The following is a 23,814-nucleotide window of genomic DNA, read 5'->3' as shown; positions in this document are numbered from 1 at the left end:
GCATCAACTGCTCCAATCCCACAGACACTTTACAGATTTGGGGGATGAAAGGAAAAAAAGAAGGGTGGTAAAGAATGAAGCCATGCACATCTTAAGTGAAAGTAAAGGCATTATTAAATAAAGTAGTACCTATAATAAAGGCATTTTATACCTTCATACAATCCTAGAAAACATATTCTACAAGCTTTTAGAGGTAACATAAGCCTGACACTTTACATTTCAGATGGGTCAAGACTAACTCTAGGATAAAGCAGTCTGACAACACAATCCTTAATGGCTTAATGTTTGTTGTCAGAAAAATGTTTGGATCTGGGGCACCTGGGTGGCTCAGCTGGTTAAGCATCTGCCTTCGGCTCAGGTAATGATCCCAGAGTCCTGGGATTAAGCCCTGCATTGGGCTCCCTGCTCAGCGAGGAGTCTGCTTCTCCCCTTCCCTCTGCCCCTACCCCAGCTCGTGTTTTCTCTCTCTCTCTTGCTTACTCTCAAATAAATAAAATCTAAAAAAAAAAGTTTGGATCTGTAATTTATGACAAAAAGACAGTGCATGGTTAAATTTAGTTTTGAGGGTTTCATCTTAGACTCACTGATTAGTCAGTAAGGCTCTTAGCAAATGGGATGGCTCTAAATATTCTGTATCCTTCCCTTTTCTTTGCAGTATAAAGAAAGGGAATTTTCTTTGTAATCACCTGAATTATCTTATAATTAAGAGATTTCTACCTTTGTATACAAGACATTGTTGATTTTTCACTTTTAACCAAGAACGGCAAGAAAACACAAATATGTTTTAAAATTTAAAAAAAATTTTTTTTAAAAAGGTTTATTTTGAGAGACAGAAAGAGCATGAGCAGAGGGAGGAGCGGAGGGAGAGTGAGAGTGAATCTCCAGCAGACTCCACACTGAGTGCAGAGCCTGATGCAGGGCTGGATCCCAGGATATCATGACCTGAGCCGAAATCAAGAGTCAACTGCTTAACTGACTGAGCCACCCACGCATCCCTCCACATTTCTCTTTTTAACGAATGAGATTTATATTTTCTTTTTACATAATGCAAAGATCTTGGGAAAAGCAAGAGATCAGCTGTAGGAAGTTTTCTGAAACAATTCATTTATGAATATGGTAATCTGATTTTAAATGGCAATTTTAAAATTTCAAAATGTTTTAATTATTTTATTACTGATTCTTCTTTTGAAAAGATGGTCTAAGAACCAAGAGAGGATACTTAAGTCTTTATTAAATATATTTTGTTTCTTCCACAGAACAGTGGCAGAAATGGATGAGAAACAACTTGGTATAAGTAATAAAACTGATTAAATATTTTAAGTCCACATTATAGACTCTTGTGATATTTGATACTCTCCAGCAACGTTAGCCTAGTCAGTCAAAAGATGTGGCAAAGACTGCTAATTATTCCCCCATATACATTTTTGTTTTTTCTTTCAGTAATACAGACTTTTACCTGGACACATGGTCATCTAGTTGAGAATATATTTACAGCCATATGACCATATGTCTAAGTTCTGTTAATAGGATGTGAACAGAAGTGACCTGTACAAATTTTGGACTGCATAATTAAAAGAAAGCTATCTGCTCTTCCATGCTTCTCTTTTCTCACTGGCAGGGAAATGTTAACAAGTTGAACGGCCACTGTGATTCCAGAGAGGGAGACCTTAGTTTAAGGAATGGTAGAGCTGCCTCACTATCCCTGGCTATTCACCTTTGGACTGTTGCATGAGGATAAACTTCTATCTTATTTAAGCACAGTACTTCTTGGTCTCTTGTTAACAATAGTTTATCCTGTACAGTAACTAATTCAAGGACCAAACCAACTCTACCACTGCCCTGTGTAAGAGTTTCTTCTCTTATTCTGTAAGCATATTAAAAGCTGTCCATGTCAGGGGCTACTGTGATTAAAACATCCCTCTACTTTGGAGCAATCAGAAGACCTCTCAGCATGGGTACATATGAATGCTTACACAAGGCAACAAACAGAATAAGCAATATCAGATTATGAACCTTTTAAGTGCATGCTCTATGTTTTATTTATCTTTGAATCCCCAGCATTTATTATGTACCTGGGACATCATAAATTGTAGAATGAATGAAAGAACAATCAGTAACAAGCATTATACTCCAACCTCTTTTCATACGAGACATATAAATCACAAAGTAAGGATTCACCCAAGAAAAGAAGAACCCAAAATAGGTTATTCATAGTAATAGGAAGAACAGTTTGAATACCTGGAATGGGCTGTGATTTAGCTAGGTTAGTAAAATAAATCTGGATTCAGATAAACCTAGTTTCAGTATACATTCTGCCACATTGGCTGAAAAAAATTAACTTATTTCCGAGTCTCAGTTTCTTCATTTGAGAATGGGCTAACTATATCTACTTTGCCAGGCTAGGAGGATTTACATAAAAAGTACGTGAAACTTGTAAAATGTATTCATTCAACGAATGATAATTTTCCTTTCTGTTTTAGAATGTAATGAGAAAGAGGATGCAACTGGTTCAGCATTATCTGGGAATAGGTGACATTTTAGTATGGAGTAGAATAAAGGCTATATTGGAAGGAAAAGCTAAAAATAGTTATGTGTTCTTAAAATGAGAGATTCTAATACAATTTAATGGCATGGTGGCAAGAGTGCCTAGGCATAACAATGGAAAATTTGGTATTGAACTAAAAGAGAAAAACTACTTAGCGGCCAGGGAAAGTAAATATACTTGATGATCAACAGCAGGATGCTAGTAATAGAATGAGGCATCATCCTTTGAAATTTAAGTGAGGTAATTTAGGATAAATGAAAGGCAGTATAATTCTCCACAGCAGTTTGTAAAACTCATTACTCCTTTGAAATGATACAGATGAGGAAAAATTAGTGGAGGTCTGGGCATTCAGTTTAATATCCTTCCAAGTAGCAATGAGATAGAGCTCAGAGGGCAGATCTGGAGTAGGGAGATAAATTTAGGAGTCATTGTCATAGGTATCTGAAATTACAGAAGATGAGATAGCTCATGTAAGAACATAAAATAAGAAGTGAAGAAAGTCTTGAAAAACTAAAATGTGCTGGGGCCTGGTGGTAGAGAATAAACCTACAAAAAGAGATTAAGGAAATGGGACTCAAGAAGAAATGAGGAAAATCGAACATGCTATCTGGAATGTTAAAAAAGGAAGAGGTAATACAAGAGATACGGTCAGCCCTTAAATGGAATGAGGTAGCCCTATTATGTATGAGTCTGAAAGACTATTGATGATTTTAGGCAAAGAAGTTATAGACATGATATTTACAGTCAGGTAGAATTTTTCAAATCACAGTTCTACTAGCTTTAGTACTTATTAGATACATGGTTGTGGGCAAGCTATTTCACCTCTCTGCACTTCCTTTTCCTCATCTAAAAAATGAAAATACTTCCTCACAAGATTTGTATAATGATTAAATTAGGTGACTGTATAAAGCACTTTGGTAAATTTTTGTTTAATAAATTTTGATTAATTTGATAAATTAATAGTGATAGCTTTGATAGCTTTGATAGCTTTGATAAATTTTAGTGATGATGATGGTAAAGATAAAGACATTTTTAAAAAAGATATTTGAGAGAAAGACAGAGCGCGTGTGCACACGTGTGCATTCCTGCACAGTGGGGAGGGGCAGAGGGAGAGGGAGAGTCTTAAGCAGATTCCCTGCTGAGCGCAGAGCCCGACATGGGGCTTGATCTCATGATCCTGAGATGATGACCTGAGCTAAAACTAAGAGTAGGATGCCTAACTGTGCCACCCAGGTGCTCCAAAGTTAAAGACATTTTTGAAAAATTTTAATCTTTTTCAGATTAGCACCATTCTATTTTTCGAAAAATATGGTCCATAAATTACTAACAATGCTTACCCCTGGAGAGTAAGGGAGAAGACAATCATTTTATATTCTGTATATTTTGAATTATTTGCATTTTTTTCAATATGCATGTGCTGCTTTTGTAATTTCAGCCAGTAGTATTTTAAAAATCACTTACCTGCCTTTATTTGGCTTTGTTTCCCTCATTAATTTGTAATACTCGGATGCCTTTGCTTGACAGAATGCTCTTAAATGGATGTAGCACATTGACTTCTTAAATAGGAGTCTTAAATTGTACTTTTTCACAGAAACACGAAGAGAAGAACTGGCTTGGAGTATGGACAACTAAGTGGTAAAAGGCTAGTGAGTTTGTACGAACAGATGAACAGCAATAAAACATAGCTAGTAAGAGAATCCAGGTTACACCCATTCTTTTCCTTTTTTGCAACAGATTTTTTAAAAGTTGTGGTAAAATACATAAATAAAATTTGCCATTTCAACCAATCTTAAGCGTCCAGTTCTGTGGCATTAAGTATACTCACAATGTTGTGTAATCATCACCACAAACTATCCTCAGGACTTTTTCATCTTCCTCAACCGAAACTCTGTACCTTTTAAATACTAACTCTCCATTCACTTCCCTCAGCCTCTAGGAACCACCCTACTACTTTCTGTCTCTATGATCTGACTACTCTAGGTACCTCATAAGCAGAATCATACATCTATATGTCCTTTTGTGACTAGCTTATTTCACTTAGCATAAAATCTTCAAAGTTCATCCATGTTGTACGATGTGTCAGAATTTCCTTCTTTTAAAGGCTGAATAAATTCCATTGTTATGTATATACTGCATTTTGTTTATCCATTTATCCATCCATGGACATTTAGGTTGCTTCCATCTTCTATTATAAGTAAGGTTGCTATGAACATGGATATACAAATATTTCTTCAAGTCCCTGCTTTCAATTCTTTGGGGTATATACCCAGAAGTGGAATTGCTGAGTCATATGGTAATCCTATGTTTATTTTTTTGAGGAAATACCATACATTTCCCACAGTAGCTATACCATTTTACAGTTCCATCAGCAATGTACAAGAATTCTAACTTCTCCGTATCTTTGCCAATATGATCGGTATGAACTTGCATCTCATTGTGGTTTTGATTTGCATTTTCCCAATGGCTAATAATGCTGAGGATCACTTCATGTGCTTACAGGCCATTTGCATAACTTCTTTGGAGAATGTCTATTCACACCCTTTGCCTATTTTTAACTCAGGTTTTGTTGCTGAGCTGTAGCAGTTTCTTTATATAGTCTAGATATCTATCCCTTATCAGATATATAATTTGCAAATATTTTCTCACATTCCTTGGGCTGCCTTAATTTTGATGAAGTCCAAGTTATCTAATTTTTCTTTTGTTGCCTAATCTTTTGGTGTCCTACCCAAGAAATCACTGCTAAATCCAATGTAAAGAAATTTTCTCCCTATGATTTCTTCTAAGAGTTTTATAGTATTAGCTCTTATATTTAGGTTCTGGTTTGAGTTAATTTTTGTATATGGTGAAAGGTAAATCCAATCCATGAACACAGAATTTTCTACCATTCGCTGATGTCTTATTTTTTTCAGCAGTGTTTTTGTAATTTTTAGTGTATAAGTCTGTCAGCTACTTGGGTAAGTTTATTCCTAAGTATATTATTTATTTTAATGATATTGCAAATGGAATTTTCTTAATTTCTTTTTCAGATTGTTTAATGTTAATGTATAGGAATGCTACTAATTTTTGTGCATTGATTTTGTATCCTACAACTCTGCTGAATTTATTAGTTTTTTTTTTTTTTAAAGATTTTATTTATTTATTTGACAGAGACACAGCGAGAGAGGGAACACAAGCAGGGGGAGAGGGAGAGGGAGAAGCAGGCTTCCCGCGGAGCAGGGAGCCCGATGCGGGGCTTGATCCCAGGACCCTGGGATCATGCCCTGAGCCGAAGGCAGATGCTTAATGACTGAGCCACCCAGGCGCCCCTGAATTTATTAGTTCTAACAGGGTTTTTTTTGGTGGAATCTCTAAGAGGTTTTCTCCATGTAAGATTATCTGCAAACAGAGATAATTTTACTTCCTCCTTTCCAATTTGGATACTGTTTTTCTTGCCTAATTGCTCTGGGTACGATTTCCAGTACTATGTTGAACAAAAGTGGTATCAGTGGGCATCCTTGTCTTACTCCTATCCTACAAGAAAAGCCTCCAGCCTTTCACTATGGAGTATTATGTTACTTGTGGGGTTTTCATAAATGGCCTTTATTACGTTGAAATATTTCCTTCTACTCCTGGTTTGTTGAGTGTTTTTAAAAGGTTTTAAAGGGGTTTGAATTTTGTCAACTGCTTCTTCTGTATCAGTTGAAATGATCATGTAGTTTTCCCCCTCTTCATTCTGTTAAAGTGATGTATTCCATTGACTGATTTTGTATGCTGAACCACTTTTGCATCGCAAGAATAAATCTCACTTGGTCAAGGTGTATAATCCTTTTAATATGCTGTTGAATTTGGTTTCCTAGTATTTTGTTGAGGATTTTTGCATAAAAAATATTAGTCTGCAGTTTTCTTGCAATGTCTGTGTATGGCTTTGGTATAAGGGTAATGATGGGCTCATAGAGTGTATTAAGAAATGTTCCATCCTGTTCGATTTCTGGAAGAGTATGAGAAGGACTGGTGGTAATTCCTCTTTGAATGTTTGGCAGAATTCACCATGAAGCCACTGGGTACTAGGCATTCTTTGAACTTTTTAATGACTGTTAATCTCCATTTCCTTCTTTCTGCTAGCTTAGGTTTAGTCTGTGCTTCCTTGTCTAGTTTCCTAAGGTAAACTCAGGTTATTGATTTGAGATCTTTCTTTTTATTTTTTTATTTTTTTAAGATTTTATTTATTTATTTGAGAGAGAGAGAATGAGAGATAGAGAGCACGAGAGGGAAGAGGGTCAGAGGGAGAAGCAGACTCCCTGCTGAGCAGGGAGCCCAATGTGGGACTTGATCCCGGGACTCCAGGATCATGACCTGAGCCGAAGGCAGTCGTTTAACCAACTGAGCCACCCAGGCGCCCGAGATCTTTCTTCTTTTTAATCTAAGTATTTACTCTCCCTCTTGGCAGAGTTTTCACTGCATCCCGTAAGTTTTGGTATTCTGTGTTTTCATTTTTATGGTTTTAAGATATTTTTTAATTTCCCTTGTGATTTCTTCTTTAAACTAGCTGTTTAAGACTGTGTTAATTTCTACATATTTTTTAGTTTCCTTGTTTTCCTTCTGTTGTTGATTTCTAGTTTCATTGTATTGTGATTAGAAAAGATACTCTGCATGATTCCAATCTTTTAACACTTATTAAGTCATTTTTAATGGCCTAACATATGGGCGATCCTGGATACTGTTCCACATGAACTTGAGAAAAATGTGAATTCTGCTGTTATTGAGTGGAGTATTCTATATACGTCTGTCAGTTCCAACTGGTCTACAATGTTGTTCAAGATCTCATTTTCCTTACTGATCTTCTAATCTCGTTGCTCTGTCCCTTTTCGAAAGTGCTGAAAGTAGGGTACTGAAGTCTTTTTTTTTTTTTAAGTAGGCTCCATGCCCAGCGTGGAGCCCAATGCAAAGCTTGAACTTACAACCATGAAATCAAGACCTGAGCCAGGACCAAGAGTCAGACGATCAACTGACTGAGCCACCCAGGTGCCCCAGGGTTGCTGTAGAGCTATCATTTCTTCTTTGAATACTGTCAATGTTTGCATCATATATTTTGGAGTTCTGATGTTCAGTGCATATATAATTACTATATCTTTTTGACAACTGATAATTTTTTCATTATATAATGCCCCTCTTTATCTTCTATAAAAAACTTTGATACAAAGTCTGTTTCGTCCGATATCAATATAGACACCCTTGCTCTCTTTTGGTTACTATTTGCATTGAATCTTTTCCCATCCTTTCATTTTCAACCTATGCATGTGCTTAAATCTAAAGTGAGGCTTGTAGATAACACATAGTGGGATTCTGTTTTTTATCCATTCTCCTAACCTATGTCTTTTGATTAGAGTATTTGATCCATTTACACTTCAAAGTAAATACCAGCAGGGAAGTACTTACTTTTGCCATTTTGTTGTTTTCTGTATATCCTACAGCTTTTTGTTCTTCGTTTCCTCCATTACTGCCTTCCTCTGTGTTTAGTTGATTTTTTTGTGGTGACACATTTACACATTTTGATTCTCTTCCCCTTTCCTTTTGTGTATATTCTGTAGATATTTTCTTTGAGGTTACAACTGAGACTACATACAACATCCTGAAGTTATGACAATATCTTAACTTGATACCAAACTAACCTGAATTGCATATAAAACTCTCCAACTTTATAGCTCTACCTCCCTACTTTGTTACTGATGTCACAAATTACATCTTTATATATTGTGGACCCATTAATATAGATTTAAAGTAATTTTTCTGGATGCCTGAGTGGCTCAGCTGGTTGAGTGACTGCCTTTAGCTCAGGTCATGATCCCGGAGTCCCAGGATCGAGCCCCGCATTGGGCTCCCTGCTCAGCATGGGGAGTCTGCTTCTCCCTTTGGCCCTCCCGTCTTGTGCTCTTTCTCTCTCAAATAAATAAATAAAATCTTTTAAAGTAGTTATTCTATATATCTGTCTTTTAAATCCTGTAGAAAATAAAAAGTGGAGTTACAAATCAAAATTACAACAATACCAGTTTTTTAATAATTTGTCTACATATTTACCTTTACAGAGAACTTTATATTTTCATATGGCTTCAAGTTACTATCTAGCACCCTTTCATTTCAACTTGAAGGACACTCTTCAGCATTTCTTCTAGGTCAAGTCTAGTGGTAATGAACTCTCCACTTTTGTTTGTCTGGGAAAATCTGAATTTCTCCCTCATTTCAAGGACAGTTTGACCAGATGTACAGTATACTCGGTTAACAGGTTTCTTTCTTATAGCCCTTAATAATATCATCCCGTTGCCTTCTAGCCTGCAAGGTTTCTGCTGAGAAATTCACTGACCGTCTTATTGGGGCCTCCCTTCTACGTGATGAGTCCCTTTTCTGTTGATGCTTTCCAGATTCTTTTTTTGTTTTTGTTGACAGTTTGATTATAATGTAGTTTGACAGAGGGCTCTTTGGATTTATCCTACATAGAATTTGTTGAGCTTCTTGGACTTGTATATCTGTGTTGTTCCCCAAATTTGGGAAGTTATCATTTATTATTTCTTCAAACAATCTATTTTTTTTCTATTTCTTTAATTTCTCTCTCTTTACCTTCTCCTATAATGTGTATATTGCTCCACTTGATAGTGTCCCATAAATCTCTTAGGCTCTGCTCACTTTTCTTTTTGCTCCTCAGACTCCATTATTTCAAACAACCTATTTTTGAGTTCATGGATTTTTTTCTTCTGCCTGTTCAAGTCTGCCCCTGAACCCCTCTAATGCAATTTTCAATTCATATGTTCTATTTTTTAATTCCAGAATGTCTCACTTAAAAAAAAAAAAAATACTTGGTCTCATTGTTAATATTCTCATTTTGTTTATATTATTGCTTTCCTCATTTCATTTTGTTTTCCTTTAGCTCTTGGAGCATATTTATGACAGTGTTTTGAAGTCTTTGTCTAGTAAGTCTGAAGCATGTTTATCAAGGGCTATTTCTGGAAATTTATGATATTCTTTAAAAAGGGCTACATTTCCCTGTTTCTTTGTAGGCCTTGTAATTTGTTGAAAACTGGGGTATGTGAATAAACTCTCCTAGTCTTTGCCCCCAGGTGTGAAAGATCTTCACTAATTAGCAGGCCCGTTAGCCTTCTGATTAGCTCAGGGTAAAGCTTTATGGTCTTCCTGGTATTTTCTGAGTGTGTATCTTGTTTGGGCTAGTGTGTATTTGTTTCTGATTTTCCCTGGCTGGTTGGAAATGTTAACTTCTCAAAAAGTCTTACCCCACCTTCTTAGGACCTTAGATGTTTATTATATTCCTCTTCCTTCAATCTCTTACACTTAGATGTTCACTGCAGCCTCTTTCCACATGCTATGCCACCCAATACTGCCTTCCACAGCTTCCAGCCTGAGACCTAAACTATGCTACCATTCCCAACTCTGAGCTCCAAGTCAAGTGAGACAGAAAACAGTCCCTTGGATAGTCCACAGACAGGTCAGGATGTTTCAAACAAGTTCTACCTTGCTCCTTCCTTTCTGAGGGAGGGAACCAAGAATTTGGGTTACTTCCTCCCAACTTCACCACACCACCATGGGCAGGGAGTGGGTCCAGGGCAAGTAGAAATGCCAGGAAATTTCCTACAGTTTTGAATATGGCTTTTTCTCGACTAGGGCCTGCTTGGTTGCTGAAGATCACTGATTTCCAGAGCTCCTCTAAAATTATTTCAATCAATCTGAACAAGGGCCTGCCACTTCCTAGTTTGCCATCTTGCTGATGTCACTAAGACCAATTCTTTACGCATAATGTTAGGAAGGGCAGGTAGACTCACTGATAGCACAGCCCTTGGGGCCTTTTTGCCATCAGAATGCCAGGCAACTTCTCCAAGGTTGCCCTCTTGCTTTTCTTCTTCTCTTGCTCTGTTCTCTTTCCCATTGGTACTTCCTCCTCCCATCACTCCAAGTATCTCTGTGAAGATGATTCCCAAATTGGTATTTCCAACTGGTAGCTTACTTTAAAGATCCACACTTCAACTGCCTGCTGATCATCTTTCCCTGACTAATCTTACATTTGAACTCAAAATATCCAAATAAAATAAAATCAAGTAATAATTTCCTTTACCAAAATCACCAGAGCCTTTGCTCTAATTTTCATACTATAAGAGAGCTTGTATTTGTCACTTTATTACTAAAGATTTTAAATGAGGAATATCTTTCTTGTTTTTTTTTTTAAAGATTTATTTATTTATTTGAGAGAGAGAATGAGAGAGAGAGAGAGAACATGAGAGGGGGGAGGGTCAGAAGGAGAAGCAGACTCCCTGCCGAGCAGGGAGCCCAATGCGGGACTCGATCCCGGGACTCCAGGATCATGACCTGAGCCGAAGGCAGTCACTTAACCAACTGAGCCACCCAGGCGCCCTATCTAGCTTGTTTTACTTCAAAGTTCAATTTCATTTCTGGGAGTAGATTGGAAAAAATTAGTGATTTACACTTGGCACCTCTGATGCTGTAATTCAAAAAAAAAAAAAAAATGTTCCATAAAACAAAATCCCAAGAAATATCAAAAGTATACAGGTCTTTTCACAATAACATTTTAGAAAAAAGTTAATAAAAAAACATAATGAGATCAAAGTATAAAATTTTATGTCAGAACTCCTATTTCATTATACTATAGAGAATGTAATGCCAATAAGTCTGACTTTCAAAAAGACTGGTAACTTGCTTTAAAATGGGAATTATTACATTGTCTTCTGAGGATAAAGATGCCTCTGCCGTCTCCTCATATGAAACTGTCTACATCAAACCACAGGGGTTGGGCAATGGATGGAATAGGAAATGGAGGAACAAAAAGATATGCACTATCTTGCCTCATCATTGCTACTTCTGAACCATTAGTCCTTTAAATTTAAGCAAAAGGCCATCCACAAGGCATTCAATTATACCAGTCTCCCATCGAAACTGTTTATCTTACAACATACCCAGTCATTCTCTCACATTCAAGATTTTTGGCTCTTCCTTTAAAAAAAAAAGTTTATTTATTTATTTGAGAGCATGCATGCACAAGCAGGGAGGAGGGTCATAGGGAGAGGGAGAAGCAGACTCTCCACTGAGCAGGGAGCCTGATGTGGGGCTCGATCCCAGGACCCTGAGATCATGACCTGAGCCGAAGGCAAACGCTTAACCATCTGAGCCACCCAGTGCCCCTTGGCTCTTCCTTTCACACAGTCTCTCCAAATGCTCCTGATCTTATCACTTTAGGAGAAGTGCTCTAATAGATCTGTTTCTTGAATTTCTCAATCCCACTCCGGCTACCCACTTTCATGACACATTATGAAAACAGAAGATCCTAATCAATTCAAAAACTCATTAGTAATAATCTATTACTAATAGACCTCTCACATTCTTCTACTCCTTCTGTATCTGTTCTCTCACTTCATGGAGACCTCAGACATAAACCCTCTTTTTGTTCTTAGTCTATTAGACTCCTAGATTAACTTCTTTCTGATGTTAGTTTGTATTTCAAAGCACACAATTTCAATTGTTTTTGTGCCCACTTTCTAGCCACCTAACCATTTTTCTATTCTTAACTCTGCAATCTCCTAATCCTGGATTTGGCCATCTGCTCATTCCACTTCTATACCAAGAAAGCCACTGAAAAAAATGACCACAAACATGGATTATCACCAAAAATTCAGTAAATGTTGGATGTAACATTTTTCTTCTCTCATTTCTTAACTGAAGCTGTTTCAATTCTTTACTACTGCTCTCAGAATATCCTAAAATCACTTTACTCAGATGACCTCACCTTGTATTTCACAGAAAAAAAAGAGACTCTTACATTATAACTATTTTTTTACTGAATAAATTTGACATGGAACATTATGTAAATTCAAGGTATACAGTGTGCTACTTCGATATATTTACATATTGTAATATGATTCCTCTTATAGCAATATTTATCACATTATATAATTATAGTACAATATTATTGCCTATATTCATTATACTGTGCATTAGATCTTTATGGCTTATTCACAACTCATTATAAGTTTATACATTTATAAGTTTATATCCTTAAACAGCATCAGTCTTATCCCCACCTCCTAACCCCTGGTAACCATTTGACTTCTTTAGATTCCACATATAAATGATGGATGATAACCCTGCTAACTTCCTGCCACCACCATTTCTGATCTGCAAACTTATCTTTGTGTACACCTATTTTTTTTTCTTGTTCCTTCCACTTCTTAGAGGAATAGGTGTTTCTCCTTTTGTTTCATAGTCAATCCTTTAACCTAGTTTTGAATCTCTAATGACCAACTGGTTGGCCTTATTTCCTTCCTCTCACACTCTTATCTTTCAAATACTCCTTTGCCCTACACGTGAACCTGGAAATACTATTTTACTCAAGGCTATAATAAAGGCTTCTAGTTCCATATTTGCAACTATCCATTGGACAATTTAACCTGCATGTCCCGCAGGTAACTAAACCTGGCAACTAAAACCTAATTACGTATTTTATTTCCCCATCTATAAATCTGTATCTTCTTCTCTACTGATCCTTTTAGTCATCAGCACCACCATCATCCAGTTTTCTATTCCAGATACCTGGGTATCATCCTAGAAATCTATGTTATCACACTCAGAAGTGGCCTGCATTCAGGTGCCACCTGCTTTCCATTCTATTTCCTAAATAAATCTTAGATCTCTTCCTTAATTCATCCTTAATGCTTAAGTTCTCATATTGACTGCTTGAAATGAGTGCCATTGATTTATCTTTTTTACATTGAAGTATAATATATGTACAGTTGACCCTTCAACAGTAATGGGTCCACTTATATGTGGATTTTTTTCCAATAAATATAGTACATTACTATATATAAGTATATTTTTTCTTCCTTATGATTTTCTTAATATTTTCTTTTCTCTAGCTTACTTTATTGTAAGAATACAGTATATAATACATATAACATACCAAATATGTGTTAATCAATTGTTTATTGGTTATTGGTAAGGCTTCCAGTCAACAGTAGACTATTAGCAGTTATGTTTTTAGAGAATCAAAAGTTACATGCAGATCTCTGACTACATGGGGGGTCAGCACCCCAACCCCTCTGCACTGTTCAAGGGCTAACTATATAACATATGCTTATTAATAGATGTTTATATATAATTATACATATATTATATATATTATACACACACACATATATAAAAATTCATAAAGTGCAACTTGATGACTACCACTTATTTTTATATTCCTGGCTCTTAGACCATTGTTTATCATCTCCATGCTTATTGAGCCTGAATTCCACATTGCCCTCTATCCTATATCCCAATGTCAGGAAGACTTTTTTAAAGCATATATATTAATCCCTCAGTAAGTTTGTATTGAATAAGAATACAGTATGAACTACTTAGTCATATTCCTCATGATAGGGCCCTAATCTACCTTCACAGGTTCTTTTCCTGTACTTCTTTATTGTTCTTGTTGGAGCCACAGAATCACCTTATTGTATATGGAATGTACCACACATTCCCTCACTTTTGTGTTTTCCCCCCCCGCCCCCTTAACTTACCCAACCCCTAATCTTAGCCCAAGCGTTGGGCTTGAGAGTGGGCTTATGACCTGATCCTCCCAGACTGATTTGGGTGATTCTTCTTTGTATTTATTTGTTAGCCCCCACAGATCTCCACTGTAGCACTTAGTACACTGTGGTAATAACTATTAATAGTCCTTTTTACCTTCTTATTGGAAAGTTCCTTAAGGGCATAAACTATGTCTTGTTTCAGCATTCCTAGAACCTCATCAAAGGTCCAGCATACAGCAGACATTCATTGATTTTTCTTAAATAAATCAGGATATTTTAATTTAGTATGTAAGAATAGAGAGTATACATGTTTTCTTTTATTCTTGAATACTTGACAAATACTAAAAAAAATATATATATATGTGTATATATATATATACATATATCCCTTTACTGTCCTTTGGATAATTGCTGATGTGAGCAAAGGCTTTTTCCATGGTAGTTAAAAGGTTAAATCACAAGTTTCTGGTTGCTTACCATTGGCAGTGAAGGCAGAGGAGCAGTTAGAGAAATTTCTGTTTCTGCCTCAACCTAAGAATATCTCAATACTCTTCCCTAATTCTGTTTCCTAACTTTCCTAGAACAAGTATAAGATTGTTGAAGTTTCTTAACGAACCTAATGGGAAAATAAGAAGAATAAAAGTTGGGATTTTGTTGTTCTTGTTTTTTAAAACGTGATTATGCTTTATACCTGAACTGGAAAGGCAAAGAAATCCAAATTCTAAACTTCAATAATTTGGAAAACTCCCTGTCATTGTTATGCCCCTGTTTCTCCTGTGTGCCCCTAAGGAAGACCTAGTCCACAAGTCTACCCATATAACTGGAAGTAATCTTTTGTAAACAAACAGGAGAATCACAAATAATGATTTCTGAGAAATACAGGGAAGTACTTATAACATCTAGTTTTATAGATGTGTCAAGTAGAAAGGATGAAGAGAATTGTGTAGTTCCTATATTTATGGAAGAGACTAAGAATTGCATGGCTAGCATATTACAGACTTCAGAATTTTAAGGCTAATAAAATTGTTTCTTAAATGAGGTAACCAATTTAAGATCTCCTACTTTCAACTGCCTGTTGAAACTACTGCAAGGCTGGCCCTTGGTTGGCATCCGGGAACTTGTGATAAAGTCGATAAATAAAGTTGACTGTTGTGCTAGCTTAATTAGACTGTACCATGAGATTTATGGTGAAGACCTACTTTCCTTCCAAGAGTCTGAAATTTTGATTGACATAGGCTATCTATGTGACCAGCTCTTAATAAAAACCCCGAATTCTTGAGTTTCAAATGGAGTTCCCTATGTAGAAGGACTGCACATGAGTGACTAAGTTTTTGAAGCTGGAGGCAGGGTGCACTCTGTGCGACCCCTCACTGGAGGGAAAGAGCACAGGAGGCCTACATGTGGATCCCTCCAGAGTCTGCCTGATGTTTTACATTAATGATCTGACTGTATATCTTTATCATGTCACTGTAATAAATCTTAGCTGTGAGTGTTACTGGATGCTAAATCCTGTGAGTCCCTCTAGACAACACAGAATGTGTTTTTTGGTATTGGGGACCTCCAAAACACTCCTAAATAGTGATATTAAATAAGCAAACAAAAACTCTATCATTAACATCTCACAAAAGTGTGTGTTAATAAAATCCTGCCCTAAAATCTGATAGTATGGAAACACAGTATGAGAATAAAGGACAGAATTTTGAATTGGATAAATTTAGCATTATGAGAAGTTCATTACATTCTTACTTTTCTCCTTTTGCTGCAGATCAGTGAAGACCTAATCATGGACCAATAACAGACATGTGCCTGGGAACTACTAAGTTTATGCCTAGGAAATATACCTTTCTTCTAATTACCGTCTTTTGAAACTAAAAATTAAAAATTATTTATGGAGGATGATGCTCTTTATGAACTACTCCTTCAGGTCACAATGTTTTTTTTTTTTTTAATAAAAAACAACAAATAAGAATCTTAAATTTCATCTATTAATATTTATCTCAGTGTTTTAGTTATTACAGTTCTTCAAGAAAGTTTGTCACAATACAATATTTTTCACTTGCAAAAGATTCTCAAATTTCCATTTGCCAGATTAAATAAGAACTTTCAAAACCAAAACCATATACCTTTTGCTGTAGTTCTTTTACTGCAGAATCTCTATCCATACATGCCTGTCGAAAGGCTTCATAAGCTTTATTGAGTTGCTCGCCAATATTTTTATCCATTCCTCTCTGTTCTGTAGCATCACTATAAAGGATGGAGTATATGACAGGTCTGGAAAATAATCAGAACAGTTTAGATAGCTATGAAATTATACAAATCTCATCTCTAAATGTATCTTATAGACAGTTCCATACAGTTTATCATGAACATTATAGCACCAAGTACTATAGAAGTTTATAAAGGCATATAAGTCTCATCTAAAATCCTGATTAGAAATTTTAAGAAACATTAACTTCTTCAATTTTAAAATTCTTTACTAATGTTCAAGGAGCAAGTGGGGTTCCAGTTCAAAAAGATGCTGCTTTGAAAATAGTAATCTAAAAACCCAACCTTAAAATGGAGAAATATAAAAGGCCATTTGTTATTAATACTTTATTATAGAAATGCACAATAGGATTAGCAACGTGGGAAGGGATTTCTTTTTATTAAACGGACAGTTATTCCCACTTACAAGGTGAATTCTTGCTACACTGAAATTAGAGCAAAATTAAGTAGATAATAAATGTTTGTGGATGGAGTTCACACTGTTGTTATCGCAGAGCAATTAAAATGTGTGAAAATGCTCTTATTTTAGCACAAAATCTAGGGAGAGTTGCTGTTGGATTGTACATTAAAAAAGAAAAATCACATCCCTTCAGTCCTACCCACACTCCCTATTAGTTTTCCAACCTCCCTGCTGTTTCTGAACTACAGGTGATTTACTGAGTGGAGGTAATTTGGTTTTATCATCTCAATTTGCATAATAACATTTCTAACCACATTCCTTGCCTCTGAGCAGAGGGCCATGTAATGATTCTGATTCTTCCTTTCCAGCTGTAAAAGCCAAACCACAGAACCTTTCTTAAACTTCTGAAGCCACATAATAGATAAAGTTCTCTATCAGTCATGGGGGGGTTGGGGGTACCAAATTATTTCACTTTATGATTGGAAATCCTTCATAATCTCAGTCTCTAATCTTTCATTTGTCCTTTTATTTTGGGTACACAACACTTTTTAAAAAATTGTATTTTACATTAGAATACAATTCATATAACATAAAATTCACCATTTTAAAGTGTACATTTCAGGGGCGCCTGGGAGGCTCAGTCGTTAAGCATCTGCCTTCGGCTCAGGTCATGATCCCAGGGTCCTGGGATTGAGCCCCACATGGGGCTCCCTGCTCAGCGGGGAGCCTGCTTCTCCCTCTCCCACTCCCCCTGCTTGTGTTCTCTCTCTCACTGTTTCTCTCTGTGTCAAATAAATAAATAAAATCTTAAAAAAAAAAGTGTACATTTCTGTGGCTTTTTGTATATTCATTATGTTGTACAATCATCACCATTATCTAATTCCAGAACATTTTTATCACTACGAAAATAAACTACTTTTTAGCAGTTAGTCCCAATTCCCCTCTCCCATCAATCCCCCAGCAATTACTAATCTGCTTTCTGACTCTATGGATTTGTCTATTTTGGACATTTCATATAAATGGGACCATATAATATATGGCCTTTGTGTCTGACTTCTTTCACATGGCATAAAATTTCTGAGGTTTATCCATGTTGTAGCATATAACAGTACTTCATTGCTTTTTATGTCTGAGTAATACTCCATTGTGTGAATATACCACATTTTGTTTATCCATTCCTCAGTTAATGGACATTTGAGTTCTTTCCATATTTTGATTATTCTGAAGAAAGCTATACTATTTATGTATGCATACTTGTGTGAACAGGTTTTCAATTCTCTTGGATATATACCTAGGAGCAGAATTGCTGGGTTAGATGATAATCTTATTTAACTTTTTAAGGAACTGCCAAAGCTGCTTCCATAGGATGTGTACCATGTTATACTTCACTAGTAATGAGTAAGAGTCCCAATTTCTCTACATCTTCACAAACATTTATCATCCATTTTTAAATCATATGCATCCCAGTGGGTATGAAGTGGTACCTCATCACAGTTTTGATTTGTACTTCCCTAAAGATGTTGAATCTTTCCAGTGCTTATTGGTTATCTGTATATCTTCTTTAGAGTAATGTCTATCTAGTCAACTCCTTTGTCCACTTTTTAATTGGGTTATTTGTCCTCATATTGATTTGTAAGACTTCTTTATATATTCTGGAAATTTGAACTTTATCAGATATATGTAATTTGCAAACTTCCCTTCCAATCTACAGATATTTCCTTGATAGTGTTTTTAATTTTGATGTCTGATTTTATCTATTTATTTTTTCTTTTGTTGCTTGCTTTTCTCATGTCCTATCTAAAAAATTGCTGCCTAATACAAATCATGCAAATTTTCATCTATGTTTCCTTTAAAGAATTTTATACTTTTAAGCTTTTACATTTGGATCTTTGATCCATATTCAGTTACTCTATGTATGGTATGAGGTGGGGTCCAAACTCTTTCTTTGGCATGCAGCTATCCTACAGCCCTAGCACTAAAGGATATTCTTTTCCCACTGAATGGCCTTGGCACTCTTACTGAAATCAGCTGACCATAAACTGCAATGCTTTTTAAAATATCTGGTAATATTTCAATCCTATCAGTCAGTCTTTCATTTTAAGTACTAAATACACCAAGTCATTTTCAGGCTTCTAAAAACAATTTCAAGGTTTTTATTTTGAGGATCAGAGTGTTACTGCTTTCTGAGGAAATAAAAGAATGGTAATTTTTTTAGGCATTCCACTTAGGAAGTTTGTTTCTACTGCTACCTCTGATAGATAAAAAAGATGAAATGCTCTTAGGATAACTAACATTGCCAGGATCTCTGACATGCCATAGATACTATGGAAAAATAAATAATCAGCATTAACACAAAGTATTACTTTGAGTACTTTATTCATTTGGACACTGTATCATTCAAAGAAGGATTTAAGGCAGCTTATAAAAATACAAGCAAGATTCAAAATAGGTATACAAGCAAAGAAAATAAGGATAGGCAGCTATCAGGACTATAATATAGTGTAAAATGCTAATGCAGAAATGAGAGGTTTAAGTAACTATGTGGCTAAGTTACCTATCACTGTCTTAAAAAGCTGTGCATAATGACAAATTGTCAACATAAAACACACCTATATTTTAAAATCTGAGACAAACAAGAACTTTGAATTGGAAACCCATCTAGTTTCTTATTTTGTTCTATCACTGAATGACTCTGTGACCTTGATTCAGGGCCACTAAATGTTTCTGAACCCAAGTTTCTTTCTCTCCAATACAAAAAAGATGTTTGGACTTGATTTCGAAGAAACTTCTTTGTTCTACAGTTCTTGAGTCTGCTGAGTCTAAAAATGCATGTCTGTTCCATCAAGAAGGTGCATTCTTGTTTTTAAAAATGTAAATGCAATACTAAAAATAGCTGCATCATATGCAAGTAAATCATGTGAAGGCTTCACTTCAGGTCCTTGAATTAGATCACACAAATGTTACTAAGAAGAGTTACTGAGTAAATTCCACATGGATGCATCCTATTTCCTGAAATAAGAATGTATGCTGGAGAGATACGATTCAGGTCAATACAACTAAATAAATGATACATTTAATTTCTATCTCACAACAAGAAGAGAATTGGGTGTTAGATCAGTGACACTGACCAGAGAAAAAGGAAACAGTCACCAGGACCCAACTAATTAAATTGGACAGATTTCAAATATTAACACCCTGAACTTTAACGCCACTTGTTCCTCTATTTTTTTTAAAGCATTTGTTAAGTGTAAAATTAATTTCACAATTTAAGAGGCAGTCACATTTCAATTACATTTTGGTATGCCTGCTGCAAAACTTGCCAGGCTCCAGGGAAATGGTTTTATTTATAGTAAACATGCTCAAACCCAAATCTCATTGCTTAAACCCAGGAGATCCAAGCTAAAGCAACCTCTGCCTTGGAAGCACTCTTCTAGTTATGGTTTCACTCTTTTAAGTGTATTTTTAGGAAAGCCTTCCATGGTAATTTCTTTATTCTGGGTCTGATTTGCTGGTTTCCTTCCACTACAGGAGGAAAAGATTAACTGATACCCCAGAAGGTACCTGGCAAGCGGAATGCAAAGTACCCCCACCCACCCAGGGCAATCCCCCTGAACCCAGGAGAGTCCCTACCCACCCACATCTGTCCCTCTGGCAGTAGTTCCTTTTTTTCCCCCCCTGGGTGGTTCCTGTGAGAAGGAAAATGAAGGACAGCAAGTTCCTGTTCTGCCTCCCAGGTCCAGTGTGTGCCCACCCAGGAGGAAGCACCAAGAAAATCCCTGGGCAGCAGGATGCTTCCTCTTTCATTAATCCCTTTCATTAATCCCTTGGTTCAATAACGAAACTGTCCTAGGGTAGGAGAGGCAGCCTACGCAAGGAAGATAATTTTATCTTCCCTTGGTAAAGTTGTCCAGCTTCAACAAAGGTTTGCCAACTGCTAGGACCAAACTTAAATATTAATAAACGGATCCCATTACTATTCAATTCAATTAGGAAAAATAAAGTTTATGTTTACTTGTTACATGTTAGGCACTTTTGTGGAGTGTGGCAAGGGGCTTCAGAGAGTACCACCTTAGAGCTGTGTTCCTTTTACAAAGTTTTTTCACCAATTCTTTATTTCCTATTATTCACATTCCCATCTGACTGATAAGGGCTCAGAGGCATTAAATTACTTGCCTAGAGCTACAAAGTGATAACCATGGGAACTGGGACTACAGCTTTGAAATTCTTCATTCAAGGACTGATTATTAAAGGCAACTGCAGGGGCGCCTGGGTGGCTCAGTTGTCAAGCATCTGCCTTCTGCTCAGGTCAAGATCCCAGGACCCTGGGATCCGAGCCCCGCATCAGGCTCCCTGCTCAGTGGGAAGCCCGCTTCTCCCTCTCCCACCCCCACCCCAGCTTGTGTTCCCTTTCTTGCTGTCTCTCTGTCAAATAAATAAATAAATCTTAAAATAAAACAAAACAAAAAAAATGAAGGCAACTGCAAAGTATTCTCCCAGGGTGCAACCATGGTGGATATGTTCATTCGATAAAACACTGCCAAGTAAAAGCAAAGCCTGTACTGGGCACCACTGACACTGAGAACAAAAGAAACATGAAACCTATCTTCCCAAAGGCACCATTAGCTATAATTTGAAATGTATATATATGTACCCTGAGGTATCCAAAGGCTATAGAATTGGGAGAGGAAAGTGGTCACATCTATTTTTGAGGTTTAGGAAAGGCTTTGAGAGGTAGATAACATTTGCACTAGGTTTTGAATTATGGATAGGAATGATCTCACCCATTCCTTTAGTTTGATTATCAAACAGTCATCCTTTCTAGAACAGGTTCCCAAGGGCTATAAAGATGTTTTTAGCGTCAGATAATATCCATTCTTCACTAAAAAAGGCTAGGATAATAAGCATTTCTTTATGAATTGTTCAGCTTGATTTTTCTCTTTCTTTTTTTAACATTTATTCGGGAAAGAGAAAGAGTGTGCACACGCAAGGGGAGGGGAGAAGGAGAAAGAGAGAAAGAGAGAGAGAGAGAGAGAGAGAGAGAATCTCAAGCAGACTCCCTGCTGAGCGAGAAGCCCCACCTGAGGCTTGATCTAAGGATCCTGAGATCATGACCTGAGCTGAAATCAAGAGTCAGGTGCTTCACCAACTGAGCCACCCAGGCGCCCCTTGATTTTTCTGATCATACAACTCTGCAAACCTGAGACAATTCTTCGGTATAACAATGATGGTTACTTACAGAAATGACTGATTAGGCTAGTGCTCTTCCCATGATGCTTGAAAAGCAGCAGCAATGAGAATGAAATAAAGGCTAAGTCTGGTATCTTCAATGAACCTCAATTTTCCTTTCTTTTAAAATGAAGGGGCTAGGGATGCCTGGGTGGCTCAGTCGGTTAAGCATCTGCCTTTGGCTCAGGTCATGATCCCAGTGTCCTGGGATGGAGTCCCATGTCGGGCTCCTTGCTCAGTGGGGAGCCTGCTTCTCCCTCTGCCCCTCCCCCTGTGGGTGGTCTCTCTCTCTCTCTCTCACCCTCTCTCTCAAATAAAAATCTTTAGAAAAAAATAAAACAAAGGGGCTAAATAATATAATCTCCTTCAACTTTATGATTATATAGCATTTCCAAATAAATACAGAGTATTGAAGCTATTGGGAAATACAGTGATATACTTTTCTTCATATGGTATCAAAGCTTTAAAAGTAGTCATTTTGTCTTAAATTGTACTATAAACTAGGCCTTGGTTACAAACCAGCTGATATGGCATTTAATTTCAAGATGGTGAGAAGCATGGAGTAAAGTTATACAGGGTGTCCTGGAATTAAAGAGATATGATACTGTGAAAATATGTGATATAAAAATATGTGAAATAACACTGTAAAGATGACTTTACTTACTTAATAACATTTACGTATGTCCTCCTAACACTTAACTACGTAGAATGAAAAAAGTAAAGGCTTTGGATTCAGATCTCATATCTGCAATTTTCTAGCCATTTACTTGGCTTCTCTGAGTATTAGTTTTCTTATGCTACATAGTTTGCAGTGTTATTATGAAGATTAAATGAAACCATATATGAAGTATATATGTTATCTGTTCCTCAGTATCTATTCTCTTCTCTAATATTTCTGACTTTTAACTGGTATGGTCAGGTGACTATGTTCTGGTCATTGGCAAGTAAGTGCAACTTCCAAGAGGAGCTCTTCACTTTTTCCCCTTCCCCAGCTGGATGGGATGTTGTGGTGAGTCACCTAGAACACTATGGTGAAAACACTTCAGGGATGGTGGAAGGACAAGGGGATGCAGGAACAAGAATGAAGATGTCTAGGTCCTTGACACCGTGGAGCTGCCAGATCAGCACTGGACATCTTATACTTTAAATTGTAATATGTGAGGGACGCCTGGGTGGCTCAGTTGGTTAAGCAACTGCTTTCGGCTCAGGTCATCATCCTGGAGTCCTGGGATCGAGTCCCGCGTCGGGCTCCCTGCTGAGCAGGGAGTCTGCTTCTCCCTTGGACCCTCCCCCCTCTCATGTTCTATCTCATTCTCTCTCTCAAATAAATAAATAAAATCTTAAAAAAAAATAAATACTTTAAATTGTAATATGTGAAAGAAATAAAATTTCTGTCTTACTTAAACCACTGTCTTTGAGAATCTCTTAAGAGAGGAGCAGAGTTGTTTACTAATACTAACTGGTACAACAGTCAACACTGGTTCAGTGCTGAATACATTGTATGTGCTCCTTTTTTCCGAGGGAAAGAGACAAAGTCATAGTCTTTGCTTTTTTTCTCTAATTAGAGCTTATAATTTAGTAAGGCAGACAAGCATGAAAATGATTAACCATACTAGCAGGCCAATTATAAATGTGTAAAAAGGTATGATCATATCTTGATAGGGGTCTGGGAAGCACAGGTGGAAGCATTTGCAGGAATTCGCCCAATGGTTCACTGAAGATTTACTGCATATAAGTTTTATCTCAAAAGAGAAAGAAAAAAGAACTGTTAAATAAAAGGTATAAGCAGGATAACAGCTCAATAGGAAGAACAA

The 23,814-nt window shown here is 36.6% G+C and overlaps 1 protein-coding gene across 5 annotated transcripts in view; it reads right to left on the bottom strand.

The window, feature by feature from the left end:
• The window catches only part of TANK (TRAF family member associated NFKB activator), a 93,951-nt gene that overhangs the window by 41,427 nt on the left and 28,710 nt on the right, over window positions 1–23,814 (bottom strand). For all 5 annotated transcript variants that reach the window (XM_027590372.1, XM_027590369.1, XM_027590370.1 and 2 more), the window contains exon 2: window positions 16,233–16,380. In XM_027590372.1, coding sequence (XP_027446173.1) covers window positions 16,233–16,331 — 99 coding nt within the window. In that variant the 5' untranslated portion in view covers window positions 16,332–16,380. The remainder of the gene's footprint in view (window positions 1–16,232; window positions 16,381–23,814) is intronic.

This window comes from Zalophus californianus, chromosome 3 (genome assembly GCF_009762305.2).
Source record: "Zalophus californianus isolate mZalCal1 chromosome 3, mZalCal1.pri.v2, whole genome shotgun sequence".
Lineage (NCBI taxonomy): Eukaryota > Metazoa > Chordata > Mammalia > Carnivora > Otariidae > Zalophus > Zalophus californianus.
This window is presented reverse-complemented; position numbering and strand designations above follow the sequence as displayed.